This window comes from Capra hircus, chromosome 18, assembly GCF_001704415.2.
Source record: "Capra hircus breed San Clemente chromosome 18, ASM170441v1, whole genome shotgun sequence".
In the NCBI taxonomy this organism is placed as follows: Eukaryota; Metazoa; Chordata; class Mammalia; order Artiodactyla; family Bovidae; genus Capra; species Capra hircus.
The window spans coordinates 61596024-61622998 of record NC_030825.1 but is presented as its reverse complement, the minus strand read 5'-3'; the positions used below and the strand labels follow the sequence as shown (position 1 = coordinate 61622998).

Sequence of the window (26975 nt, the reverse complement as noted above, 5' to 3'; positions counted from 1 at the left end):
CTGAGGGTGGCACCAGACTTTGGGAAGAACAACACAAATAAATCTTCTGGTTGACAAATGCTTATCAGAAAAAAGGTTGTAAAATGTTAATTGGCCCTTTTGGCCGGAAGATGATGTGAATCACCTAAGACTTGTATGAAGAGAGAAAAGCCTGGTTTTGATAAGAGGCTGGGCTGCTAACGCTGCATAACTTTGTATTACCCATTGATCTCTATGTATAATCAAAAGTATAAAAGGCCTTTCTAGACAATAGAGGCCGGGCAAGTCATTGGAAGGACTGGTTTCCCCCGTATCTCCTCTTTACTCTAATTTCAGGCTGAATTCCCATCTGGGGCGTGGAGGCTCGCCATGTATACTTACTTGTCCCAGCTTCTAAGATCCATAAGAGAGAGAGCCCAAGGCGAGGCACTCTCCGATATTCATACGGACGCTGGTGGCCTAACGTAGATGGTGCAAGCTCCTGTCTGGAACTTTATTGGCTTTCCACGTAAACCAAGTTATTCAGCCTCTTTTCTCCACTAAAATTTCCTACTACACTATTTCTTCCTAATCTAATCTTATATTAATAAATAAATAAGTTTTGTCTTCGCCAGCGCTGTCCCCACTTCGAATTCCCTGGATCCACCAGGGCTGGACCCTGGCATCTGTTCTTGGCTATTCTTTGGAACTCTGCATTCAGATGCTTATAACTTTCCTTTTCTCCTTTGCTTTTCGCTTCTCTTCTTTTCACAGCTATTTGTAAGGCCTCCTCAGACAGCCATTTTGCTTTTTTGCATTTCTTTTCCATGGGGATGACCTTGATCCCTGACTCCTGTACAATGTCACAAACCTCATTCCATAGTTCATCAGGCACTCTATCTGTGAGATCTAGTCCCTTAAATCTATTTCTCACTTCCACTGTATAATCATAAGGGATTTGATTTAGGTCATGCCTGTAAGGACAGTGCACATTGAGGTCCTCTCTTGGACAGGACCTGAATCGATATCTTGTTGGTGCCTTGGAAACAATTTCCAAGAGGGATGGCTGAGTAACACAATTACACAGGTCAGTTCTTGTGTCTGATCTGAACTTTCCTTTTCACACTCCTGGAGTTCGTTGTAGCTTTTTGTCCTCTGTTCTGCCCAAGTGGGCCCTGGCGGTTCAGAGCATGTATGAATCTGTAAGTCTCGGTTTCAGTCCTGCTTTTGCTCATTTACTTTCATGTTCCATGGAGTTGTGTACAGGAACCCTGTGAATCCACTACCTTTATTTGGTTGCATAGAATGTTGCCTGTTTTACAGAAAAAGTCAGAAGTTACTGGTTTTTTATTTTTATTTTTTGCTGTCCCATGTGGCAGGTGGTATGTTAGTTCCCCATTCCTGGATGGAATCCATGCCCCCTGCAGGGTATGTGTGTAGTCCTAACGACTGCACCACCAGGGAATTTGCCTCAAAGATTACTTTTGCTTAAAGAATATATTTACTTCCTGTCTTGCTTATTGTGACATCTCTTTGTCTCCTTTACATCTTGTATGTTTTTATTTTACTTTTCATTTTTATGAGAGTTGTCTCTGACTCTGGTTAATAGGTTTTCAAATAATATTGGTTTTCTTCATACCAATACATTACATTTTTTAAATGTTTCTTATTTTTGGTTGCACTGGATCTTTGTTGCTTCAGGGGCTTTTCGTTACTTGTGGCAGGCAAGGGCTACTCTCTACGTGCAGTGCACGGACTTCTCATTCTAATGCCTTCTCTTGTTACCGTGTGTGGGCTCTATGCCTGTGCACAGTAGTTGTGACTCCCGAACATGGAACACAGAGTTGTGGCCTACAGGCTTAGTTGCTCCAAGGTATGTGGGAACTTCCCGGATGAGGGATGGAACCCTTGTGCCTTGTGTTAATTACCAGGTGGATTCTTTACCTCTGAGCCAGAAGGGAGGCCCCAAAGCTTGTTCCTTGACATGTATCTTGGAACCAATGAACTGAATAAGTTAAAGTTACTGTATACATAGGGAATTGCAGTACTGAATGACTGTTCTTTAAGGAGACAATGTTTCATTTATTAATATTTTTAATTTAAAGATGGTCTTTATGTATTACACAGTGTAACTGACGTGAACCACTTGTCAGTGTCATAAAATGCCTATACGTCCAACTACTGATCGATTTATAAGAGGTATTTAGATATGTTTTCTTTCTTTTTTTTTCCCATTATTTTAGGGAATTTCCTGAACAGTTGTCAACTGCTATTTATGTTTTCCATTATTCGTTATAGTGCTTCTTTGGGATTATTTACCATTGCAGTGTATTGCCTATTAATGAATGCTTGTTCAGTTGATCGTCCAATCTGATTCTTTGTGACCTCATGGACAGTAGCCTGCTAAGCTCCTTATACATGGAATTCTTTTCAGGCAAGAATAGTTCAGCGGGTGCCATTTCTTCCTCCAGGGGATCTCCCCCACCTAGGGACTGAAGCTCCCTATCCTATGTCTCCTGCATTTGCAGGCTAATTCTTTACTACCAAATCACCTACGTAGCCCTGTCTGTTCTTTACCGTTTACTTATGTATAAGTATGCATAAAGTGTGTACAGTATGCCGTATTTTCTCCTCAATTATGAGACAGCAGTGTGTTTACTACCAAGTAGAATGAGTTTAGAAGTCATGGTGCAAAAATACCCTTTTCTTTGAGAACTGACATGAGTTTGGAAAAAATTAATATGTTCTGACTGTATCTTTGAAGCTAGGCTACCCTAAAATTAATTTGGATTACATGTGATTGCTCTTTGATTTTTAAAGCGTTCTATTTGTTTAGCGTTTCAAATATTTTTAAGATCATCATTGGGAAGATGTGTAATTCTGTTCAGCATGGATATGCCTTTTGGTATAATACCATGTATTCAGCATGAAACAATTTATTTATGAATTGTGATTGATAGAATGCATTTGGTTTTTATATTTTGTAGATGTGCCTCAAATATGTATGATCAAGAAATTACAGGCAAAAAGAAACAGTGGTAAAGAGGAAATTTTTCAAAGAGTGGTGTTTGGAAGAGGTGAAAGCCATGAAATCGAAGATTTTTTCCTCAGAAAGATACAGGAAAATATGTATGATTTTGAGTATCTGTGGACAGATGATGAAAGAAATGACAGAGGAACCTCTATATCCATAACAACAATCTCACTGGTAGAAGAGCTCATGATAGTAGAAGTGATGCAGGAAATAAGCCTGTTGAAAGGCATGGATCAAGCTTTCAGGATCAGTTGCAGATACTTGAATCTGAAGGGACAGTTTCTGAATGTAGTCAGGTTGTGGCAAATATCAACAGTAGTGCCTCAGCTTTACCACCTCAGAGAACTTGTAGTGTCTGTAAAGACAATTCTCATAAACAAGAGAGTGCTGTTATACATCTCTCAGAACTGGTACCAGATTAGGAAGCACACAAGAAAAAAACTTACAGTTGTAATGAGTGTAACATAAGTTTTCTTCAGGACTCAGAACTCACTAGACATCAAAGAATCCATACAGGAAGAAAAGCATATAAATGTAACATATGTTGTAAGGCGTTTAATGATAAATTGACCCTTATAGTTCATCAGAGAAATCATACTGGAGAAAAGCCATATAAATGTGATGTGTGTGGAAAGGCCTTTAGTCGAAAAGCAAGGCATACAGTTCATCAGACCCTTCATAGTGGAGAGAAACCATATACATCTGAAGAATGTGGCCGTAGCTATACTCAAAAGTCAATATTTTTAATTCACAGGAGAATTCATACCATATAAATGTGATGTATGTGGCTATACTCGAAAGTCAATATTTGTAATTCATTGGAGATTTCATACTGGAGAAAATCCATATAAATGTGATCTATGTGACAAGGCATTTAGTCTAAATTCACAGCTTATAGTTCATCAGAGAGTTCATACTGGAGAGAAACCATGTAAATGTGATGTATATGGACAGGCCGTTAGCCGAAATTCAATCCTAGTAATTCATCACAGAATTCATACTGGAGAGAAACCTTACAAGTATAATAATTAGGACAAACATTTTAGTGCACAGTCATTGTTAAATTGCCATCAGGCAGTTCATACAGGAGGAAAAGTGTAGAAAGGTAATTTATGTGGCAAAGTCTTCAGTTGCAGGTCTTTGCAGTTCATTGGAAGCATATTGGAGAGAAACCATATAAATAATGATCTATCTGGCAAGGCCTTCAGTCAAACGGGAAACCTTGCATTTCATCAGAGGATTCATACTGGAGAGAAACTGAAAATGTGCTGTGTGTGGCTGATGCTTTACTGGAAACCCACAGCTTGGAATTCATCAGAGAATTCATACTGGAGAGAAACCATATAAATGTGATCTCAGTGGCAAGGCCTTTAAATGCAAACCTTGCAGTTCATTGGAGAATTCATACTGGAGGGAAATCTTACAAATGTAACCATTCTGACAAAAGTTTTACTGCACAGCTAGCCTCACCATCATGCACTTCATACAGGAGAGGCAGCATAGAGATGTGATGTATGTGGGCAGTGCTTGAAATGACCATCTAAGAAATCAGATAATTCATAGTAGAGAAAAATGTTACAAATCCAATAATTATGAGAAACATTTTAGTGCAGATGTAATGAGTGTAGCAAAGCTTTTAGTCAGAGTTCAGGCCTTATAATTAATCAAAGAATTCATACTGTATAGAAACCATACACTGGAGAAGGAAATGGCAACCTACTCCAGTGTTCTTGCCTGGAGAATCCCAGGGATGGGGGAGCCTGTTGGGCTGCTGTCGATGGGGTCACACAGAGTCGGACATGACTGAAGCGACTTAGCAGCAGCAGCAGCAGAAACCATACAAATGAAAGAAATAGGGTAAAGCTTCTAGTGCATGTTCAGCCTCAGCTGACTGTTGGGCAGGTCATGCATGAGGGAAACCACATAAATGGAATTTTCAAGGCAAGAGTACTGGAGTGGGTTGCCATTTCCTTCTCCAGGGCATTTCCCAACCCAGCGATCGAAGCGAGGTCTCTCGCATTGTAGACAGACAATTTACCGTCTGAGCCACCAGGGAAGTCCTCTAAAATAAGTATAAAACTGCCAAAGTATAAATTATTTAGTGACTCCTCAGTTTAAGACACCACCTAAAGGTCGTGCCATATTCTGTACACTGGTAAGGTTCTCTCTAGTATGGATCATCTGATGACTAGTGCAAAGTGAGCCCCAAGTAAAGGTTTTACACACTCATGTCACTTGTAAGCTTTCTCTCCAGAGTGACTTTACTGAATCCTGACTTAGGATTGTTGTCTAAAAGCCCTGATAGACTCATTACATTGATATAGTTTCTATCCAGTGTGAATATTCTCAAAAAGCCTAAGGTGTAAACACACCTGACAAAAGCCTGGACACACTGACTGCATTCAGATGGTCTCTCCAGTCCGTCACCTGATGTCTCTTGAGGCCTCAATGCCACCTGAAGGATTTGCCACACTCTTACATTTGTGTCTCTGCATTACGAATTCTCTGCTAATGGGAAAGGTGAGATCTGTTATTGAAGCCCTGGCCACACACATTATATTTACATGATTTCCTCCAATCTTAAGATTGGAGGGATGGACTGTGCTCCAAATGTATGGATTCTCAGTATGAATTCTCAGTATGAATTTTCTCATGTTTTGTAAATACTGAATGCCTTCCAAAAGACACCACATGCCTATGTGGGTAAGATTTCCATTCGGAATTAATTACGTGATGGTTAGTCACGTCTGAACACAGAACCAAAGCTTTGCCCCACCTACCACATTCGTGAGGTTTCCTCTAGTTTGACTTTTCTGAGGGTCAAAAGGCTTCTTGAGAATATTCACAATGGATAGAAACTATATCAGTGTAATGAGTGTGTCAGGGCTTTTAGACAACAATCCTAAGTCAGAATTCAGTAAAGAAGTCATTCTGGAGAGAAAGCTTACAAGTGACATGAGTGTGTAAAACCTTTACTTGGGGCTCACATTGCACTAGTCATCAGATGATCCATACTAGAGAGAACCTTACCAGTGTACAGAATATGGCAGGACCTTTAGGTAGTGGCTTAAACTCAGGATTCAGTAAATAATTTATACTTTGGCAGTTTTATACCTTATTTTATGCTTTATGGAAGTTTTATAGTTATTGCTCACTCTTTAGGTGTGTAAGAATATATATCCTGGAGTTAAACCACACAAATGTAATATTTGTGGGAAGTATTTTACCAAACATCCAAATTCAGGAACATTCTGGAGCAATGCTCAAATGCAATGGGAGTGGGAAAAATTTCACCTTGAGTTGAAGTGTTAGACAAGATTCCATAGTGAAGAGGAGTCTTGGAAATGGATGGGCAAGGGCTTTCTGGAGGGTTCAGAGTACACTGCTGCTGCTGCTGCTGCTAAGTCGCTTCATTCGTGTCTGACTCTGTGCAACCCCGTAGATGACAACCCACCAGGCCTCCCTGTCCCTGGGATTCTCCAGGCAAGAACACTGGAGTGGGTTGCCATTTCCTTCTCTAATGCATGAAAGTGAAAAGTGAAAGTGAAGTCGCTCAGTCGTGTCCGACTCTTAGCAACCCCATGGACTGCAGCCCCCCAGGCTCCTCCGTCCATGGATTTTCCAGGCAAGAGTACTGGAGTGGGGTGTAGACTTCAGAATATGTGTCTTTCCGAGAAACCACACAAAAGTAGTGTGCACACTGGAGCTTTAACTCAAAGATCTAAACTGTGGAACGTGAGAGGATATGTATGGAAAGCAAACTTGGACAGGTAATGAATATTGTGTAGTTTGTTCCATGAAATATTCACACCATGGGCATAATGAAGTGATTCATGTGTGTCAGAAACGGTACACTATACTGAATTTGGAAACATGTTTAAGAAAACAATATTTCCTCAAGATTCCTCCCCCCAAAAAACTCATATTGGAGGGAATCCTTACAATTGTAATGAATTTGGCCGTCTTTTATGACAGTTCTTACAGCAGATCACAGAACAGAGAATTCATTGAGGAATAAATAAATCTTCAGAAAGACAAATGTTGACACTTGCAGCCTATATCCTCCATGTGGGGACCTCTGACCTTCCTGCGTGTTACCCTCTCAGTATGATAATTTCCAGGCCCATTCACTTTGCTGTTTAATTTTGTTTTCCCAACAATGTTGTGCTTTTCTTGGATAATTCCGTTTAGTTTGTGTTTACTACTTCATATGTGCTAAATCCTCAGTACATCTACTCTTGGAATTCCGTTAAGACCTTCCCCCAGGTGTCTGGGCGAAACCATTTTAAGGTAAGACCACATCTATCCACATCCGAGTTTTTTGTCTGCATGTGGAACGTGGACAATTCACATGCAGCTTTTTTCTCAGAGCACAGAAAACAACTGACTGCTTTTTCACTTTATTAATGAAGAAAGGCTTATTCTCACCGGCTATTTCTTCACCAGAGTACAGTTGGTCAAAGAGGAGATGAGGGGATAATTTAGTTACATCAGTATGAGAGTTCATTACTGTCTAATCATACACATAATATCCAGGATGCTGTGCAAAGACTTTTTTTCTGTGATCACTAGAGAAATGGCAAAATGGAAAATATTTTTCCTAGTATTGAGGCTGCAGGGCAGAGCTCTGTGGGGCTCCCAGGCACAGAGGCATTTTGAGTTCCCATTTCTTAAAGACAGACCTGCAGCCTCCATAAATTTGTATGAGTTCCAAAGGGCAGAACAGTTACTAATCAAAGAAGGATGCTCACGACGGGACAATTATGTCCAACTCTTTTGTAACCCAATGGACACAAAATAGGTTGCCATTTCTTCTTCCAGGGGATCTTCCCGAGCCAGGAATCGAACATGCAACCGCTGCACTGATTAGGAGACCAGAACACCTAAGACCCTGCACACAACTTAATCTTGTCACCAACCCCATCCTTTTACAACTTTGCAGAGGAAACAAGAATACAAGACTGTTACTGCCTTGATCCTTAGCATATATCCCTGCTGCTGCTGCTGCTAAGTCTCTTCAGTCATGCCTGACTCTATGCGACCCCATAGACAGCAGCCCACCAGGCTCCCCTGTCCCTGGGATTCTCCAGGCAAGAACACTGGAGTGGGTTGCCATTTCCTTCCCCAAGGCATGAAAGTGAAAAGTGAAAGTGAAGCTGCTCAGTCGTGCCAACTCTTTGCGACCCCATGGACTACAGCCTACCAGGCTCCTCCGTCCATGGGATTTTCCAGGCAAGAGTACTGGAGTGGGGTGCCATTACCTTCTCCAGCTATATCCCTAGCGGATGATAGAACAGCTCCTTACTCACCAGGGAGGGGGCCTAAAGTGTTCCCTTTTAGCCTCGCACATATATAAAGCCACTGTTTATCCTCCATAACTGTCTCTGTGTTTGTATTTCAAATATTTTGGTTTGGCATTTCTTCACAGAGAGCCAAGATTTTGGCATCAATATAACCTCTGGGTTCTGGTTCAACTCAGACCTCTGACTTGTTCATTCAGAGGAACATCTTTCAACACGTACTGATGTCTCTAAGATGTGAAAGGACCAGACACATTACAGCCCAAAGGAATACGCAAGGCCCCTCACCGACGTTCAAATGTACATACACTAAGGTTTTCAGGCCTTGTTGTTTTTATTATTGGGTTAATATTCCTAAGGTTCCATTTTTAACTATTACATATGTATTTATCTTCTTTGACTTTTCTTGGTATTATAGCTTACGAACGATGACAGAGTTGAAGCTTACTTCAGATCCTGTAATTATGGAAAAGACCAAAGATTAAAGAATTCTCCCACATCACTTCCAGGAAAAGGATTACTGCCAAGAGCTACCCTTCCCCATTATCACTGATTTAAGACCCCACTAGGCCCCCTGTTTCCCTGGGAAAAAACCAGACACACACTCCACAAATTCCCGGTCTATGCCCTATCAGTGATGTGTTGTTGTTTAGCTGCTCGGTCATTGCAACGTCATGGGCTGCAGCATGCCGGGCTTCCCTGTCTTTCACAATCTCCTGGAGTTTGCTCAAACTCATGTACATTGAGTTGGTGGTGCCATCTAATGGTCTCATCCTCTATCATTCCATTCTCCTCCTGCCTTCAATCTTTCCCAGCCTCGAGGTCTTTTCCAACGAGTCCGAAATTTGCATCATGTGGCCAAACTATTGGAGCCTCAGCTTCAGCATCAGTCCTTCCAATGAATATTCACGGTTGGTCTCCTTTCGGATTCACTGGTTTGATCTCCTTGCTCTCCAAGGGACTCTCAAGGCTGAGCTCCAGCACCACAATCCAAAAGCATCGATTTCTCTATGCTCACCCTTCTTTATGGACCAACACTCACATCCCTTTTTTAATCACATCCTTAGCTGACTACTGGAAAAACCATAGTTTGTCTATAGGGACCTTTGTTGGCAACGTGATTCCTTTGCTTTTTAATACACCATCTAGTTCTATCATAACGTTGCTTCTGTCACGCGAGTGTATGTTCCTCGATTCTTTGTCTCGTCACAACAAAGATTTGGAGTGATGGACATTAAAGCCCCCTCGGCGTGTCACAGCTCTCAGGTCTTGGATAGACCGTGTTATAGCTCTCAGGTCTCGAATGAACCATGTTATAGTTCTTAGACAAATCAGTGTTACAGCTCAGTGTTACAGCTCTATTTTATTTAGAAAATAGCAGGAAAATCCATCTTCGAGGCATGAGGGCACGTCTATCTAAAGACACGAGGAGAAGAGCGCCCCAGTGCGCGGGACAGAGAGAGAGAGAGCTAGCTTTGGCTCTTCTATTTATATGTTTATCTCTCCCTGGGCCTGTCCTATGTAAATAGGGCCAGTCAGGAGTGTTGTTTGTTTTACCTGAGGTCCTCACTCCGGTCCTCAGACCTTCTTTTGTTTCCTTTTCGCGGGCTTTTCCCTTCCTTGTCTGTAGCCACCGCCATTTTGGACTCCTTTTCCCTGTTCTACCTACCTAACACTTCACGCACTAAGCACGGCTGAGGGGAGCTACCCCACGTCCGAGGTCAGGGGTGGCCGGGAGAAACCACCTCCCGCCCTAGGCCAGGGGCGATGACACTGAGGAGCCACCCCGAGCCCGAGGCCAGGGCCAGTGGCCAGGAGGAGCAACCTGAGGAGCGATGGCTGCACAGGAGCAGGAGGGCCTAGAGGAGCTATCCCATGTTGAAGGTCAGGAACAGCAGCGATAAGGAGATACCCCTCGTCCAAGGTAGGGAGCAGCGGCTGTGCTTTGCTGGAGCAGCCGGGAAGAGATATCCCATGCCCAAGGTAAGAGCAACCCAAGGATGAAGGTAGGTGTTGCAAGAGGGCATCAGAGGGCAGACACACTGAAACTGTACTCACAGAAAACTAGTCAATCTAATCACACTAGGACCACAGCCTTGTCTAACTCAGTGAAACCAAGCCATGCCTTCGGGGCAGCCCAAGAAGGGAGGGTCATGGTGGAGAGGTCTGACAGAATGTGGTCCACTGGAGAAGGGAATGGCAAGCCACTTCAGTATTCTTGCCTTGAGAACCCCATGAACAATATGAAAAGGCAAAATGATAGGATACCAAAAGAGGAACTCCCCAGGTCGGTAGGTGCCCAATATGCTACTGGAGATCAGTGGAGAAATAACTTCAGAAAGAATGAAGGGATGGAGCCAAAGCAAAAACAATACCCAGTTGTGGATGTGACTGGTGATGGAAGCAAGATCCGATGCTGTAAAGAGCAATATTGCATAGGAACCTGGAATGTCAGGTCCATGAATCAAGGCAAATTGGATGTGGTCAAACAAGAGATGGCAAGGGTGAACGTTGACATTCTAGGAATCAGCAAACTAAAATGGACTGGAATGGGTGAATTTAACTCAGATGACCATTATATCTACTACTGTGGGCAGAAATCCCTCAGAAGAAATGGAGTAGCCATCATGGTCAACAAAAGAGTCCGAAATGCAGTACTTGGATGCAATCTCAAAAACGACAGAATGATGTCTGTTCGTCTCCAAGGCAAACCATTCAATATCACAGTTATCCAAGTCTATGCCCCAACCAGTAACGCTGAAGAAGCTGAAGTTGAACGGTTTTATGAAGACCTACAAGACCTTTTAGAACTAACACCCAAAAAAGATGTCCTTTTCATTATAGGGGACTGGAATGCAAAAGGAGGAAGTCAAGAAACACCTAGAGTAACAGGCAAGTTTGGCCTTGGAATGCGGAATGAAGCAAGGCAAAGACTAATAGAGTTTTGCCAAGAAAATGCACTGGTCATAGCAAACACCCTCTTCCAACAACACAAGAGAAGACTCTACATATGGACATGACCAGATGGTCAACACCGAAATCAGACTGATTATATTCTTTGCAGCCAAAGATGGAGAAGCTGTATACAGTCAACAAAAACAAGACCAGGAGCTGACTGTGGCTGAGATCATGAACTCCTTATTACCAAATTCAGACTGAAATTGAAGAAAGTAGGGAAAACTGCTAGACCATTCAGATATGACTTAAATCAAATCCCTTATGATTATACAGTGGAAGTGAGAAATAGATTTAAGGGCCTAGATCTGATAGACAGAGTGCCTGATGAACTATGGACTGAGGTTTGTGACATTGTACAGGAGACAGGGATCAAGACCATCCCCATGGAAAAGAAATGCAGAAAGCAAAATGGCTGTCTGGAGAGGCCTTACAAATAGCTGTGAAAAGAAGAGAGGTGAAAAGCAAAGGAGAAAAGGAAAGATATAAGCATCTGAGTGCAGAGTTCCAAAGAATAGCAAGAAGAGATAAGAAAGCCTTCCTCAGCGATCAATGCAAAGAAATAGAGGAAAAGAACAGAATGGGAAAGACTAGAGATCTCTTCAAGAAAATTAGAGATACCAAGGGAACATTTCATGCAAAAATGGGGTCGATATAAGACAGAAATGGGCTGGACCTAACAGAAGCAGAAGATATTAAGAAGAGGTGGCAAGAATACACAGAAGAACTGTACAAAAAAGATCTTCACGACCCAGATAATCATGATGATGTGATCACTTATCTAGAGCCAGACATCTTGGGATGTAAAGTCAAGTGGGCCTTAGAAAGCATCACTATTAACAAAGCTAGTGGAGGTGATGGAATTCCAGCTGAGCTGTTTCAAATCCTGAAAGATGATGCCGTGAAAGTGCTGCACTCAATATACCAGCAAATTTGGAAAACTCAGCAGTGGCCACAGGACTGGAAAAGGTCAGTTTTCATTCCAAATCCAAAGAAAGGCAATGGCAAAGAATGCTCAAACTACTGCACAATTGCACTCATCTCACATGCTAGTAAAGTCATGCTCAAAATTCTCCAAGGCAGGCTTCAGCAATACGTGAACCGTGAAATTCCTGATGTTCAAGCTGGTTTTAGAAAAGGCAGAGGAACCAGAGATCAAATTGCTAACATCCTCTGGATCATGGAAAAAGCAAGAGAGTTCCAGAAACACATCTATTTCTGCTTTATTGACTATGCCAAAGCCTTTGACTGTGTGGATCACAATAAACTGTGGAAAATTCTGAAAGAGATGGGAATACCAGACCACCTAACCTGCCTCTTGAGAAATCTGTATTCAGGTCAGGAAGCAACAGTTAGAACGAGATGGAACAACCGACTGGTTCCAAATAGGAAAAGGAGTACGTCAAGGCTGTATATTGTCACCCTGCTTATTTAACTTCTATGCAGAGTACATCATGAGAAACGCTGGACTGGAAGAAACACAAGGTGGAATCAAGATTGCCGGGAGAAATATCAATAACCTCAGATATGCAGATGACACCACCCTTATGGCAGAAAGTGAAGAGGAACTAAAAAGCCTCTTGATGAAAGTGAAAGAGGAAAGTGAAAAAGTTGGCTTAAAGCTCAACATTCAGAAAAGGAAGATGATGGCATCCGGTCCCATCACTTCATGGGAAATAGATGGGGAAACAGTGGAAACACTGTCAGACTTTATTTTTGGGGGGCTCCAAAATCACTGCAGATGGTGACTGCAGCCATGAAATTAAAAGACGCTTACTCCTTGGAAGAAAAGTTATGACCAACCGAGATAGTATATTCAAAAGCAGAGACATTACTTTGAGTTGAGACCAGAGAAACAATATCCTGCTGGGAGAGAAAACGGACCCCTAGAGATTGGAGGAGCTGAGAAAAAAAGGGAGCTGAAAGGAAGCATAGCCACTTGGGAGTGCCAGAGAGTTGGGAGGAAGAGAGGGCAGAGGTGGAGGAAGAAAGGCAGAAATACAAGGAGTTTGAGGATCACCAGGGAGGATGGAGTGAAGGCAACTTGAAGGCAAACAGATGGCAGAGAGAGGTGGGATAGGAGGCAGGGAAGAAGTAGGGAGGAGGACAGGCACAGCAGGAGAGCAGAGATGAGACCAGAGAAAGAAGTAGGGAAACAGATCAACCAAATGGAGTGGAAACAGCTAGTGTGCAGGTGATGGTGGGGACTAGATCTCGAACAATGCTTAATCAGTTGGGTAAGAATTATTAAGTCGTTATATATTGATTTTTGGCTCTAAAATCTAATGCAAATCTTGCTCAGAGAAGGCGATGGCACCCTACTTCAGTACTCTTGCCTGGAAAAATCCCATGGACGGAGGAGCCTGGTAGGCTGTAGTCCATGGGGTCGCTAAGAGTCCAACAGGACTGAGCGACTTCACTTTCACGCATTGGAGAAGGAAATGGCAACCCACTCCAGTGTTCTTGCCTGGAGAATCCCAGGGACGGGGGAGCCTGTTGGGCTGCCATCTATGGGGTCACACAGAGTTGGACACTACTGAAGTGATTTAGCAGCAGCAGCAGCAGCAGCAGCAAATCTTGCTTCTTTAAATTATACAGATAAGAATGAGAATTGCAAAATTTCTGTCTGTGAGGCATGTATATTTTGTAATTATTTGTATTAAAAGAGAATGCATGTGTAGAGCCTGTTGAGCTGGGGCCTGTGGCAGTGACTTGATTCTCTGAGGTGTGAGTCACCCCCTTCCCTATTCCTGGTGGGAAGTAGAGGTTATGTGAGAGAAGAAATGGGGCAAGAACTGACTGACTCTTACTGCTGCTGCTGCTAAGTCGCTTCAGTTGTGTCCGACTCTGTGCAACCCCAGAGACGGCAGCCCACCAGGCTCCCCTGTCCCTGGGTTTCTGCAGGCAAGAACACTGGAGTGGGTTGCCATTTCCTTCTCCAATGCATGAAAGTGAAAAGCGAAAGTGAAGTCACTCAGTCGTGTCCGACTCTTAGCGACCCCATGGACTGCAGCCCACCATGCTCCCCCGTCCATGGGATTTGCCAGGCAAGAGTACTGGAGTGGGGTGCTATTGCCCTCTCCGGACTGACTCTTACTACATGATGCCTTTTCAAGGAACTTTAAACATGTATCTCAGTGATGGTTTTACTTTTGGCTTTCTGCTTTACATTTAATTATTTTTGTAGCTTGGGATAAAGATTTGTTCGTTCAATAGCGATTTTCTTGTAAACAATTATGGAGATGTGTCTCACTTGGGACAACTTGGATGAATGTAGAGAATATTATGGTAAGTGAATTAAGACAGACAGGGAAAGACTGGTATTATATGTGCTTCCATTATATGCAATGTAAAAAAAATGAAACTCACTAGTACCAGAGGGTAGGATGGTGGTCATCTCGGGCTGGGAGGTGGGGAAGATGGGGAGATGTTGGTCAAATGGTATAGACTTTGAGTTGTGAAATGAATGCGTCCTGGGGAGGTATGTGCAGCATGCTGACCGTAGTTAATCCTGTTCTGTTACTGCATGCTGGGAATTTGTCAGGAGAGTACGTCATCAGTGATTTCACCCCACACAGAAGATGGGGATTTGGAGGTGATGGATGTGTTTATTAGTGTATTGTGATAAATATTTCACAGTGTACACACGTGTCACATGGTCACAGGGTGTATGGTATGTATACACATACTCCTTTGGTTAGTCGGTTCTCCCCGATCAGACAGGCTCCTCAGGTTCTCATGTGGGGCCTCGCCCCAGGAATGTGCACAGAGCTGCAGACGATTCTGATCTGGATCCTGCATTGTGCACCAGGGCTCTTAGCCTCCACTTCTGAGACTGAGATCAGGCCCTGGGGGAGGAGAGGGCGCTCTGCTCTGAGCGGGGCTGGACCAGGGCCTGCTGTGTGACCTGGATCACACGTGGGGTCAGTGGAGGTACCCCCTGCTGTGGTGTGCATGAGGTCTCACCAGGAGGAAGTGTGATCCAAGGAAAGTGTGGGAAAGTCCCGTGTTGGACACTTTGCGGGAGTTGACTGTCCTGAGTTCCTCCTGAGACAGTGGCCACAGAGGACTGTCTGTTCCACTCGGTGAAGGTTTCCCTGTGTGTGTGGTTGGGGCTCAGGAAGGGGATGTGTTGACTCTAAGTATTAAACAGCATGTTTTCAATTTTCGTGATAGAACTGTGATGAAGAGGCCCAGAAGAGGAAAGAACAGGAGTCACGCATGGCTCTTTCTCAGGTAGGGTCATATTCTCAGTGGATTCTCACTGCCTTCCTGAAATGCCCTTCTCAGGACTCGCTAATCATGTTTGACTCTGGAGTGTCCTGTCTGACTCCTGTACATGCACACTCATCCGGGGCCTTCCCTCAGGGCCTGGCGTCTCCACTTAAATCCCATCTCCCCATGACCCGGTGAACTGGACCTTGTGAGGAGGCTCCCCTGGGCACCGTCCTGGGCAGGGCTTCTCACCCATGGGTCTGAGACGGGGTCTTAGTGTTGTTGGGCAGCAGGGATTGATTAGGGCCCATCTGGATGCGGTCAACCAGGCCCATCTGCTCTCTGTCAACCAGGGTAAAAAAGCTGTACGTGGACCTCAGGTATTAACATGTACAGTACATGGTAAAATCTGTAGAAGAGCCCAATGAGTGGAAATCAGTTCTAACTTTTGCCCAGTGGATTCTTTACCACTTACCTGTAGGGAGGGCTACATATTTTTAAAAACAAGTATTTTATAAAGATTGGAGGAAATCTGTAAGTTATTTTCTGCTTGTATTACTTTTTATTTTTTTTGAACTAGAATAAGATAATGTTGAGGACTTCCCTGGTGGTATAGTGGCTAAGAATATGCCTCTCCCAATGTAGGGTATGTGGGTTCCATTCCAGGTCCGGGAAGATGTCTCAGAGCCCATGGGCCACAACTACTGAGCCTGTGCTCTACAGTCCGGGATCCATTCTATGGAAGCCCGCACACTCTAGAGCCTGTGCTCCAAAACAAGAGAAGCCACAGCAATGAGAAGCCTGTGCACTGCAGCTGTAACTAGAGAAAGCCCACTCACAGCAAGGACCCAACATAAGCAAAATAAATAAGCTTTGAAAAAGAAATAGAATGTTGACAAAGTTACTGAATGAAGAAGTAAAATGAAAGAAGAGAATGGGAACCCACTCAGTATTCTTGCCTGGAGAATTCCATGGATAGAGGAGCTGGTGGCTGCTGTCAGTGGGGTTGCAAAGAGTCTAGCATGAGTAAGCAGGTAAACAACCACTTCCACACACAGCAGATTGAGCTCTGAAGAACAAATCTAAGTGTCTAACTTTCCTTCTGCAGATTCTTCAGTGACTTTCAATAGCTTTTAGAATCAAGTCCTAAATCCATAGATCTTCCATAAATGAGCCTCTATGTGGCATCACCCCATCTACATTCCGTGTGTCCCAGTCACACTGGCTGACTTTCTGTTCAGTAAATATCTTCCTTCCCCAGAGCCAGCATGCAGTCTGTTCTCTCTGCTTGCAATACTCTTCCATTTCCCACCTTGCCAATCCTAAGTGTTTCTTCCTCACAGAGACCTTATCTGATTTCTCAGTGTAGGTTAAGACTTTCTGTTTAATCATGTCTTAGCACCGGGCCTGTGTCAGAGCACTTATTTCAGTAGTAACATTAAAATTGTGGATGAAATTGGCTGGCTGGCTGCTAGACTGTAAGCTCCATCATGTTCACTGCTGTATTTCAAGTTTGAGGCACAAAGCTGACGGTGAATGCATTTTGATAGAATTAAAGAAAAAAAAATAAAGACAACTCTTATTTCAATCAATTATGTGTTTACACATGCATGCATGAATGCATGGATATGTAACTATGGTTTTATTACAAAAACATCGTCTCATAAATAATGGTATATGCTTTGTAGCAGTTTCAGTTGTCTCTTAAGTGTATTTCATGGCGTTGATTTTTCTACATCATCACATGAATGATGTAAACTGTAGTAAGATTATTGACATTGTGTGGGTTGCGATGGGAGAGGGGTGTGACCCTGTATTGTGACCATTTATGCTGTTCTATTGTATTTCAGCTTCCTTGAACTTGTCTCAGGTATTCTCAGGGAACTCTCTGTGGATGCTGTTTCCTTCTCTGCTAGTTAACTGGTTGATTCTTTAGGTTCAGTTGTCTCTCCCAACCACCTGAGCTCAGATGCTGTTGCCTCATTTCTTAACTGTTTGATCTGAGCGATTTCTTAGAGTGACAGAGTTTTCTCCCCAGTAAGGTGGACACAGATCTTTCTCTAACGTGCTGTTTTGTTGATGACAAGTTCATCCGTATGAAGTCTTTAGAGTAATGCTTAGTGTGTAGGACGTGCTGAAACACCTGTCGTCAGTGTGATGATGTCATCATCATCACAGTGTGTGTTCTTTTAAAGTCACTGTGGACTTTGTCGTCTGAAGACACCAGTCTTGCTGTAACTCATCTAGATAGTGACACTGTGTCACTCACTGTGTTGAATGTAACACTTCTGCATAGACAACCCAGTGCTGGTTTTAATTTGTGTATTTTTCATGTATTGTCCACATACATGACAAATACATGTTGATTGCAGGATGTCATAATCTTAGGGAAAAAGAGGAAATTACAAATTAGATTAGAGACCAACAGTTTGCTTCAAGCAGCTTTTAATGGATTTATCGGAATATTACTTCAACTGAGTTGAGTTTTACCCCTCTCACCTCTTCTCATTTTGTGTGAAACTAAGAATCCTCTTCAGGGCCCGTTGATGAAATGTGTTTTCATTTCAGGCACAGTTGAGCTTCAAGGATGTGTTTATAGATTTCACTCCTGAGGAGTGGGAATGCCTGGACCCTGCCCAGAGGACCTTGTACCAGGATGTGATGGAGGAGACCTTCAGGGACCTGCTGTCTGTGGGTGAGGATCACTTCCCTCTGAAGTAGGGCTCTGCCCTGGGGTACCTCTGCACGTTCCCTCTGTACCTTTTGAGATCCCCTCTTTTTCTTGACTAAGCTTAAAACCTTGTTGACTCACACATGTAAAGCTTCCTGATTGGCATGAGGAGTTTAAACTTGACTTTCCTTCAGGTGACCTGCCCACTGTGTGATGCACAAGGAGTTTCTCCGCAGCTTGAGTGTTTATAAAGCTGATTTCAAATGCTGAAATATCCAGTTGCCTGTTTTCTAGCCCTGTGTTCTTAGTTTAGTAGTTCTTAGACAGGAACTAGATACCTGCCGCATATTATACTGTATATTATACTGTTCCCTGTGCATTCAGAAGGCGGCAGAGAGTAAATTCATTTGAGAATTATTTTTCTGTCCGTTTGTAATGTCCTCACTCCTTGGCTGACAAAAGAGCTGCATTCTACACCTGCCAATGCAGGAGAGACAGGTTGGATCCTTGGTCTGGGAAGATCCCACATGTCAGAGAGCAGCTACGCCTGTGTGCCTCAACTACGAGCCAGCACTCTAGAGCCTGGAAGCTGCAACTGCTGAGCCCACATGGGACAACTACGGAAGCCCGTGCCCCCAGGAGAAGCCGCAGCAAGTGAGGAGCACGAGCACTGTAACTGGAGCGTGGCCCCTACTTGCTGAACTTGGAGAAAGACCAAGCAGCAACGAACACTCACCCGAGCCAGAAGAAATGAATACACCAATGTATGAAAAATCACAGATACATTAAAAAAAGAGAGAGGTGGATTCTGGAAGAAGCCACAGTATATAGCATTACTTCCGAGTAGGAAGTTCTGTTTCTGATCTGAACGTTATCTCCATTCTTGTGGCACAAGGAAGAAGACCCCTGGATTGTGGAGAATGAGGTGCTAATAGCAAACATCCAGATGAGTGGGAAAGTATCCACAGTGTGATCCCAAGGCAACTGTCACAAGGACAGAGAGGAAGCCACACCATTCATGGTGTTTGGAAACTCTCCAAGTGGGAGAGTTCTGTGAGAATACAGATGTTTAATGTTTGTGAACTCTCACAGGAGACTTTTCTTCTCCCTAACTTACAGCTCTGTTCTTTGACCTCTGAAATGTACAGCACCCTCGAGTGGTGCTGTAGCACCCACAGAGATGAAGGCAAGGTCATTTTTTCAGGCCTATACCGGGTCTTTTTTGCTGTTTGGACTTTTGTCTGTTTGAGACGAGTAAGGGCTACTCTCTAGTTGCGGGAAGCACAGTTACTCATTGTGGTGGCTTCTTTTGTTGTGAAGCCCAGGCCCTAGGCACACGGGCTTGAGCAGTTCTACCATACAAGCTCAGTATCTGTGGTTCATCAACTTAGTCTCCATGACATGTGAAATCTTCCCAGAACAAGAATCAAGCCCATGTCTCCCGCATTACTAAGCAGATTCTTACCAGGGAGCCACCAGGGTGTTAGGGAAATTAAATAAATAGTCTTGTTTAGGCTTCAAGACAAAGCAGTGCATTCCTCTGACCTTGCTTCTAATGTGCATGGAAACTGGCCTGAGTGTGAATGTCCTGACTGTCTCCTGTGAATGCAAGGCTTGCAGCACCATAGATAAGATAGGGGACAAATCTTGAGATTGTTCAGCCTTTGAAGGGGCCCTTGCCAACCAAGCCCCAGGCTTAGCACCATCGAAGTTGGTCCTGGATCCTCCTCTCAGCTTACGGTGAGGTAAATAAAGGTAACTTTAAACTGTCTAAAGAAAAGTTACAACTGGAAAAAGAATTGTGTGATTTGTGAGGACGAATACCCATATTACAAAGTCACATTATATTTTGGCTGATCAAATCTTTACTTTTTAAGTCGATTCTCTTTAGCCAGCCCACAGCTCCAATAGTGTCCCCAACTGCCCTTTCTCTCTCCATTCTTTGTCCTGTTGTAGCCTTACAGCCCTCCCAACCCCTCTGTCTCCCTCTCCATCAGCTGGTCCCCTTCTAACTGCCCCAGTCTCTAAGCGGGGAGGGGGAGGTCAGGTTCCCCCACACTAGCAAGTTTGTTTACCGCTTTAGATTCTTCTGATGAAAGATCCCCATCTTCGTGGAGAGACATTCCAAGGTTTTTTATCAGTCCTTCTGTCCCTGTTATCACAGTCAATTTGAGCACTGTTCAATCCATATTGTAGCCATAAGCTGTGACTATAGAAAGGAAAGAGAACTTGTGTGATACAGGATGGCCATGATGTTGTTTAGACTCTGAAGAAAACTGGTTAAGATGATTTTTTTTTTCTTTGAAAGTGCACAACCGGTTCTTTTTACATGTGGAATTAAAAACAGCAAGCGTGTTAAAAAGACCTGCCGAAAAAAAAGCTGAAAGTTAACCTTTGCCAGGGCTTCCCGGATGACTCTAGTAGTAAAGAACCTGCCACCCCGGGGGAGACACAGGAGACGTGGATTTGATCCCTGGGTAGGGAAGATCCCCTGGAGGAGTGAATGGAACCCACTCCAGTATTCTTGCCTGGAGAGTCCCATCATGGACAGAGGAGCCTGGTGGGCTAGAGTCCACGGGGTTGCAGGGGGTTGGACAGGACTGAAGCGACCCTGCATAGCATGCCACCTTTGCCATGTCCTTGATGTACATAACCCATTTTTCCAGGGATGTCAGTCTTGGGCAAATTAGAATTTTAAACCACGGGGCGGGGGGGTGGGAAGAAAAAGGTGAAAGAGACATTTTAAATCTCAAGCAGGAAAGTATGAGAGCTCTCATGTCTGTCGATCTGCATTTATGTTTGTCTCAGCGTGTGTCTTTTTTTTTTTTTTTTGGATAATATTGCCGAAGTTACTTTGCAAATGAGCTCTAATTCAATTGTTTGTTAAAAAAAAAAAAAGGTAAGCACTTACAAATCAAACAATTACAAGAGAAATTAACCTAAATGACTTTCAGGTTCACGTGAACTGGGAAATATTCAATATTAAATATCTAATATTAATGTTTGTTTGCTAATCTAATTAAGACATGTCTTGAGTCTCCAACATTGTCTCATACATTTATTGTACCTACTTATAAGTTTGTCAACAGTTAAAGTTCTCAAGTGAAGAAACTTTTAAGGGAAGACAGAAAATGCAATTGAGGCTTTTAGATAAACTCTGTTAGGAATGATTATACTTTAGAAATGTCTGTCTAAAATCGTCTCTCCAGATTTGAATAACCTGAATTTCTAGGGTTGTGCTAAACTAAGTGATGAAAGCTCGTTGAATATCTAGGTTATTTCCAAATAAAATAAGATTCTGAAACACAGATTACTGAAAACTCATTTCCTCTTACAGACAAACTAAAGACACTTTGGACTATTAATGAATATGTTTGGTGCCACCCTGAGACGTTCTCTATAAGAAAGCAAATATTCTTAGACATTATCACTAGTCTACAAAATGCTCACCAGTCTACAAAATGCTCACCAGCCTACAAAATGCTAATATAATGGACAGCTCATGGTTGCTTAAGGAAAGTAAGACGTGTGTTTTTAGTAAGAAAGGTATGAGAAATGTGGGCCAATCACCTTGCTTTGTCCCCCCTGGTTAATTTGTCTCAGGACCCTCCCCTTGGGTACACAGCACACGGGGATCTTGAAGTAAAGGCTTCTCAGAGGAGCAAAACTCATTATGGCCTGGACTGATCCTCTGACTTTTAACTCCAAGGCGCCTTTCTGCACTTCTGTGTTGTCTCCTTCATCAGACAGGGCTTTTTCCTTTCTTTGTCCTTGCCATGATTGTTCCCTTGAATTAAGAGACAAACTGGCTGTTTACCCTGTTTTTGTTGACTGTAAATTCCTCAACCAGAGAGGAACTATCTCTTATCTCAGGGCATGCAAAGAGGAGGGTAGCTGATTGTAGATGTCCAACCTGCAGCCCATTCAACTGCTACCTCAAAATTACATTTTATTAAGGAAAATGGAAAGTACTTCTGATTTATACATGGCTGTTTCTAAATGAACAAAGTGATGTTTTTTAAAAAAGAGAGAGGTCTCATGGAAAGTGGACTCCAAGAAAAGAGGTTCCAGAAGGCAAGGTCTTTATATGTTCTGCAACAATCTGTCATTTGACTCCTGTCAATTTTGTTGCTTGACTTTGGGTAGCATGTGATGAGGTATTTCGAAGGTATTTACTTCCCTTTGTCCCCCTCCTGTGGTAATTAGTGCTGTTAGGTGCATTGACTGTTGTGTGTTTTATAGAAAGAATCAGAAGTTACTTTTTTTTTTTTTGCTGTGCCACATGGCAGTCTGGTTCTTAGTCCCCATTCATGGATGGAATCTGTGCCCTCTACAGTGGAAGCACATGGTCCTAACTACTGGACCACAGGGAATTTGCCTCAAAGGTTACTTTTGCTTAAAAGATGTATTTACTTCCTGTCATGCTTATTGTCATATGTCTCTTTGTCTACATTACATCTTGTATGTTGTTATTTTACATTTCATTCCCAAGAGAGTTGTCTCTGACTCTAGTTAACTAAGTTTTCCAATCACATTATTTTATCTGCATAACAGCAAGTTAAAAATTTATTCTAAATTTGTTTGTTTTTGGCTGCACTGGGTCTTTGTTGCTTCAGGGGCTTTTCTCTACTTGCAGCGAGCAAGGGCTACCGTCTAGGTACAGTGCATGGACTTCTCATTCTAGTGGATTCTCCTGTTGCACTGTGTGGTCTCTGTGTGTTTGCACAGTAGTTGTGATTCCCCAGCTCTAGAGCACATAATCATCACTTGTGGCCTACAGGCTTAGTTGTTGTCAGGCATGTGGGAATTTCCTGGACCAGGGGTCAAACGTGTGCCCTGCACTAGCGGGTGGATTCTTCACCTCTGAGCCACAAGGGAAGCCCCAAAGCTTGTTCCTGTATATATATCTTGGAGCCAATGAACTGGGTAAGTTTAGGTTACTATGTACATAGAGTTGATATATTGAAAGATTATTGTGTAAGTAGAGAATGTTTCACTTACTTTTTGTTTTTTAAAAATGACGGTCTTTTTGTATTACACAATACAACTGACATGAACTACTTGTTAATGTCATAAAATGCCTATATGTCTATCTACTGATAGATTTCTAAGAGTTATTTGGAAAAGTGTTTATTTTTTTTATTTTTAAAATTATTTAGGGAATTCCCTGACAGTCCAGTGGATAGGATTCAGTAGTTTCACTGCAGTGAGCCTGGATTTAATCCATGGTCACGGAACTAAGATCTCATAAACCATATGCTCCAGGAAAAAAAATATATATATAGTTTATGCAATTCTTTATTTTCTCAATGCAGTATTTGTTGAACAGTTACTACCTACCATTTATTTTTTACATTATTCGTTAGAATGCTTCTTTTGCATTGTTTACCATTCCAATGTATTGCCTGTTTGATGCTTGTTTGCTCAGTTCTGTCTGACTCTTTGTGATCTCATCTCATGGACTGTAGGCCACCAAGCTTTCCTATCCACGGAATTTTTCTCAGGCAAGAATAGTGCACTGGGTTGAGATTTCTTCTTCCAGGGGATCTTTCCTACCCAGGGATTGTATCCCCCTGTGCCGTGTCTTCTGCATTGGCTGGCAGCTTGTTTACCACTGAGTCACCTCTCTAGTCCTGTATGTTCTTTGCCATTTAAATATGTATAAATATGCACAAAGTGTGTACAATATACCATTAGTTTCTCCTCAATTATGAGACAGCAGTGTGTTTAGTACAAAGTAGGATGATCTTTGAGGTCATGGTGGGAAAATATGTTTTCTTTGAGAACTGACATGAGTTTGCATAAAATGAATGTTTTCTGATTGTGTTTGAAACTATACTACGCTAAAATTAATTTGAATTACTTCACTGTTTTTTAACAAGTTCTATTCATTTATTTTTCTATAGTTTTACCATCATCATTGTGAAGATTCATAATTCTGTTCAGGATGGATACAACTTTTGGTATAATATCATGTGTTCAACAGGAAATTTATTTATGAGTTGTAACTAATAGAATACCTGTGGTTCTTTATGTCTTGTAGATATGTCTCATATACATATGATGAAGAAATTACAGGCAAAAGCAAACAGTAGTAAAGGGGAAATTTTTCAACGAGTGATGTTTGGAAGAGCTGAAAGCCTTGAAAGCAAAGATTTTGCCTCAGGAAGATCCAGGAAAATATACATGACTTTGATTGTCTGTGGACAGATGATGAAAGAAATGACAAAGGAATGTCTACATCCCATAACAAAACCTCACTGATGGAAGAGATCATCATAGTAGAAGTGATGCAGGAACTAGACCTTTTGAAAGGCCCGGATCCACCTTTCAGGATGAATTGCAGATGGTACAATCTGAAGGGATAGTTTTTGAATGTAGTCAAGTTGTGACAAACGTCAGCGCCTCAGGTTTATCATCTCAGAAAACTCATAATGTCTGCAAAGGCTTTTCTCATAAAGATGAGAATGCTGTTATGCATCCTTCAGAACTGTTTCCAGACCATGAAACAAAAAACAAAAGATCTTACAAATGTAATGAATGTGACATAACCTTTCTTCAGGACTCAGAACTCACTGGACATCAAAGAATCCATACAGGAGGAAAACCATATAAATGTGATGTGTGTGGCAAGGCTTTTAATCAAACTAGAAAACTTGCAGTTCATTGGAGAATTCATACTGGAGAGAAACCACATAAATATGATGTAGGTGACAAGGCTTTTATTCAAATTGGAAACCTTGCAGTTCATCAGAATATTCACACCGGAGAGAAACGATATAAATGTGATGCGTGTGGTCACTGCTTTAAACAAAGCACACACCTTGAAAATCATCAGAGAACTCATACCGGATTGAAACCATATAAATGTGATGTTTCTGGAAAGGCCTTTAGTCAAAATGCAAGCCATGCAGTTCATCAGAGACTTCATACTGGAAAGAAACCATATAAATGTGATGTATGTGGCAAGACTTTCATTCAAACTGCAAACCTTGCAATTCATGAGAAAATTCATACTGGAGAGAAACCATATAAATGTGATGTATGTTGCAAGGCCTTTAATCAAGCTGCAAAATTTGTAATTCATTGGAGAGTTCATACTGGAGAGAAACCATATAAATGTGATGTATGTGGCAAAGGCTTTGGTGAAACTTCAAGCCTTGCAGTTCATCGGAAAATTCATACTGGAGAGAAACGATATAAATGTGATGTGTGTGGCAAGGCGTTTAGACCACATAAATGTGATGTATGTGGCAAGGCCTTTAGTATAACTAGAAGCCTTGCAGTTCATCAGAGAGTTCATACTGGAGAGAAACCATATAATTGTGGTATATGTGGCAAGGCTTTCAGTGTAAGTTCAAGCCTTGCTGTTCATCAGAGAGTTCATACTGGAGAGAAACCATATAATTGTGGTATATGTGGCAAGGCTTTCAGTGTAAGTTCAAGCCTTGCTGTTCATCAGAGAGTTCATGCTGGAGAGAAACCATAGAAGTGTGATGTATGTGGCATGGCCTTTAATTAAACTACAAGACTTGCACTTCATCGGAGAATTCATACTGGAGAGAAGCCATACAAATGCAATGTATGTGACAAGATGTTTAGTCATACTGGAAACCTTATGTTCATCAGAGTCTTCATACTGGAGTGAAACCATATAAATGTGACCTGTGTGGCAAGACTTTCAGAGTAACTTTATACCTTGCGGTTCATTTGAGAGTACATACCGGAGAGAAGCAATATAAATGTGATTTGTGTGGCAAGGGCTTTAATGAAGCTGCAAAGTTTGCAGTTCATCGGAGATTCCATATGGGAGAGAAAACATATAAATGTGATATATGTTGCAGAGCCTTTAGTCAAACTGCAAACCTTGCATTTCATTGGAGAATTCATACTGGAGAGAAATCATATAAATGTTATGTATGTGGCAAAGGCTTTAGTGAAACTTCAAGCCTTGAAGTTCATCGGAGAATTCATACTGGAGAGAAACTATATAAATGTGATGTATGTGGCAAGGCCTTTAATCAGACTGCAAAACTTGGACTTCATCAGAGAATTCATACTGGAGAGAAACCTCATAAATGTGATGTGTGTGGCAAGGCGTTTAGTCGTACTGGATACCTTGTTGTTCATCGGAGAGTTCATTACTGGAGAGAAACCATATAATTGTGGTATATGTGGCAGGGCTTTCAGTGTAAGGTCAAGCCTTGCTGTTCATCAGAGAGTTCATAGTGGAGAGAAAGCATATAAATGAGGTATATGTGGCAGGGCTTTCAGTGTGAATGCAAACTTTGCAGTTCATCAGAGAGTTCATACTGGAGAGAACCTTACAAATATAAAAATTGTGACAAACCATTTAGGCACAGTCATCCATAACTCATCATCAGGCAGTTCAGACAGGAGAGAAACCATATAAATATGATGTATATGGCCGGTGCTTTACATGAAATGACGAACTTAGAAACCATAGGAGAATTCATACTAGAGAGAAACATTAGAGATGTGACAGTTGTGAGAAACACTTTAGTGCAAATGTCGTGAGTGTGACAGAGCCTTTAGTCAGTGTTCAGGCCTTATAATTCAGAAAATTCATACTGCACAGAAAAGATACAAGTGAAATGAATGTGGCAGAGTTTCTAGTGCATGTTCAGCATTAACTGCCCATTAGGCAGATCATACAGAAGAGAAATTAATGTGGAAAACCCTTCGGTCACAAGGAATGATGTTGCCGATCATCTGAGAATCCATATTGCAGTGAAAACTTGTGTAGAGAATGCAGTAAAATATATGAAATTTTTGACCTTTTTTTTTTTTTTACAATACTGTGATGGTTATTGCTATACAT

The 26975-nt window shown here is 42.1% G+C and overlaps 1 protein-coding gene across 1 annotated transcript in view; it reads left to right on the top strand.

The window, feature by feature from the left end:
• The window catches only part of LOC108638086 (zinc finger protein OZF-like), a 35887-nt gene extending 9591 nt beyond the window's left edge, over positions 1–26296 (top strand). Inside the window, exons 2-6 of the mRNA XM_018063210.1 lie at positions 15424–15483; positions 18031–18153; positions 24468–25248; positions 25369–25602; positions 25854–26296. Coding sequence (XP_017918699.1) covers positions 15424–15483; positions 18031–18153; positions 24468–25248; positions 25369–25602; positions 25854–26296 — 1641 coding nt within the window. The remainder of the gene's footprint in view (positions 1–15423; positions 15484–18030; positions 18154–24467; positions 25249–25368; positions 25603–25853) is intronic.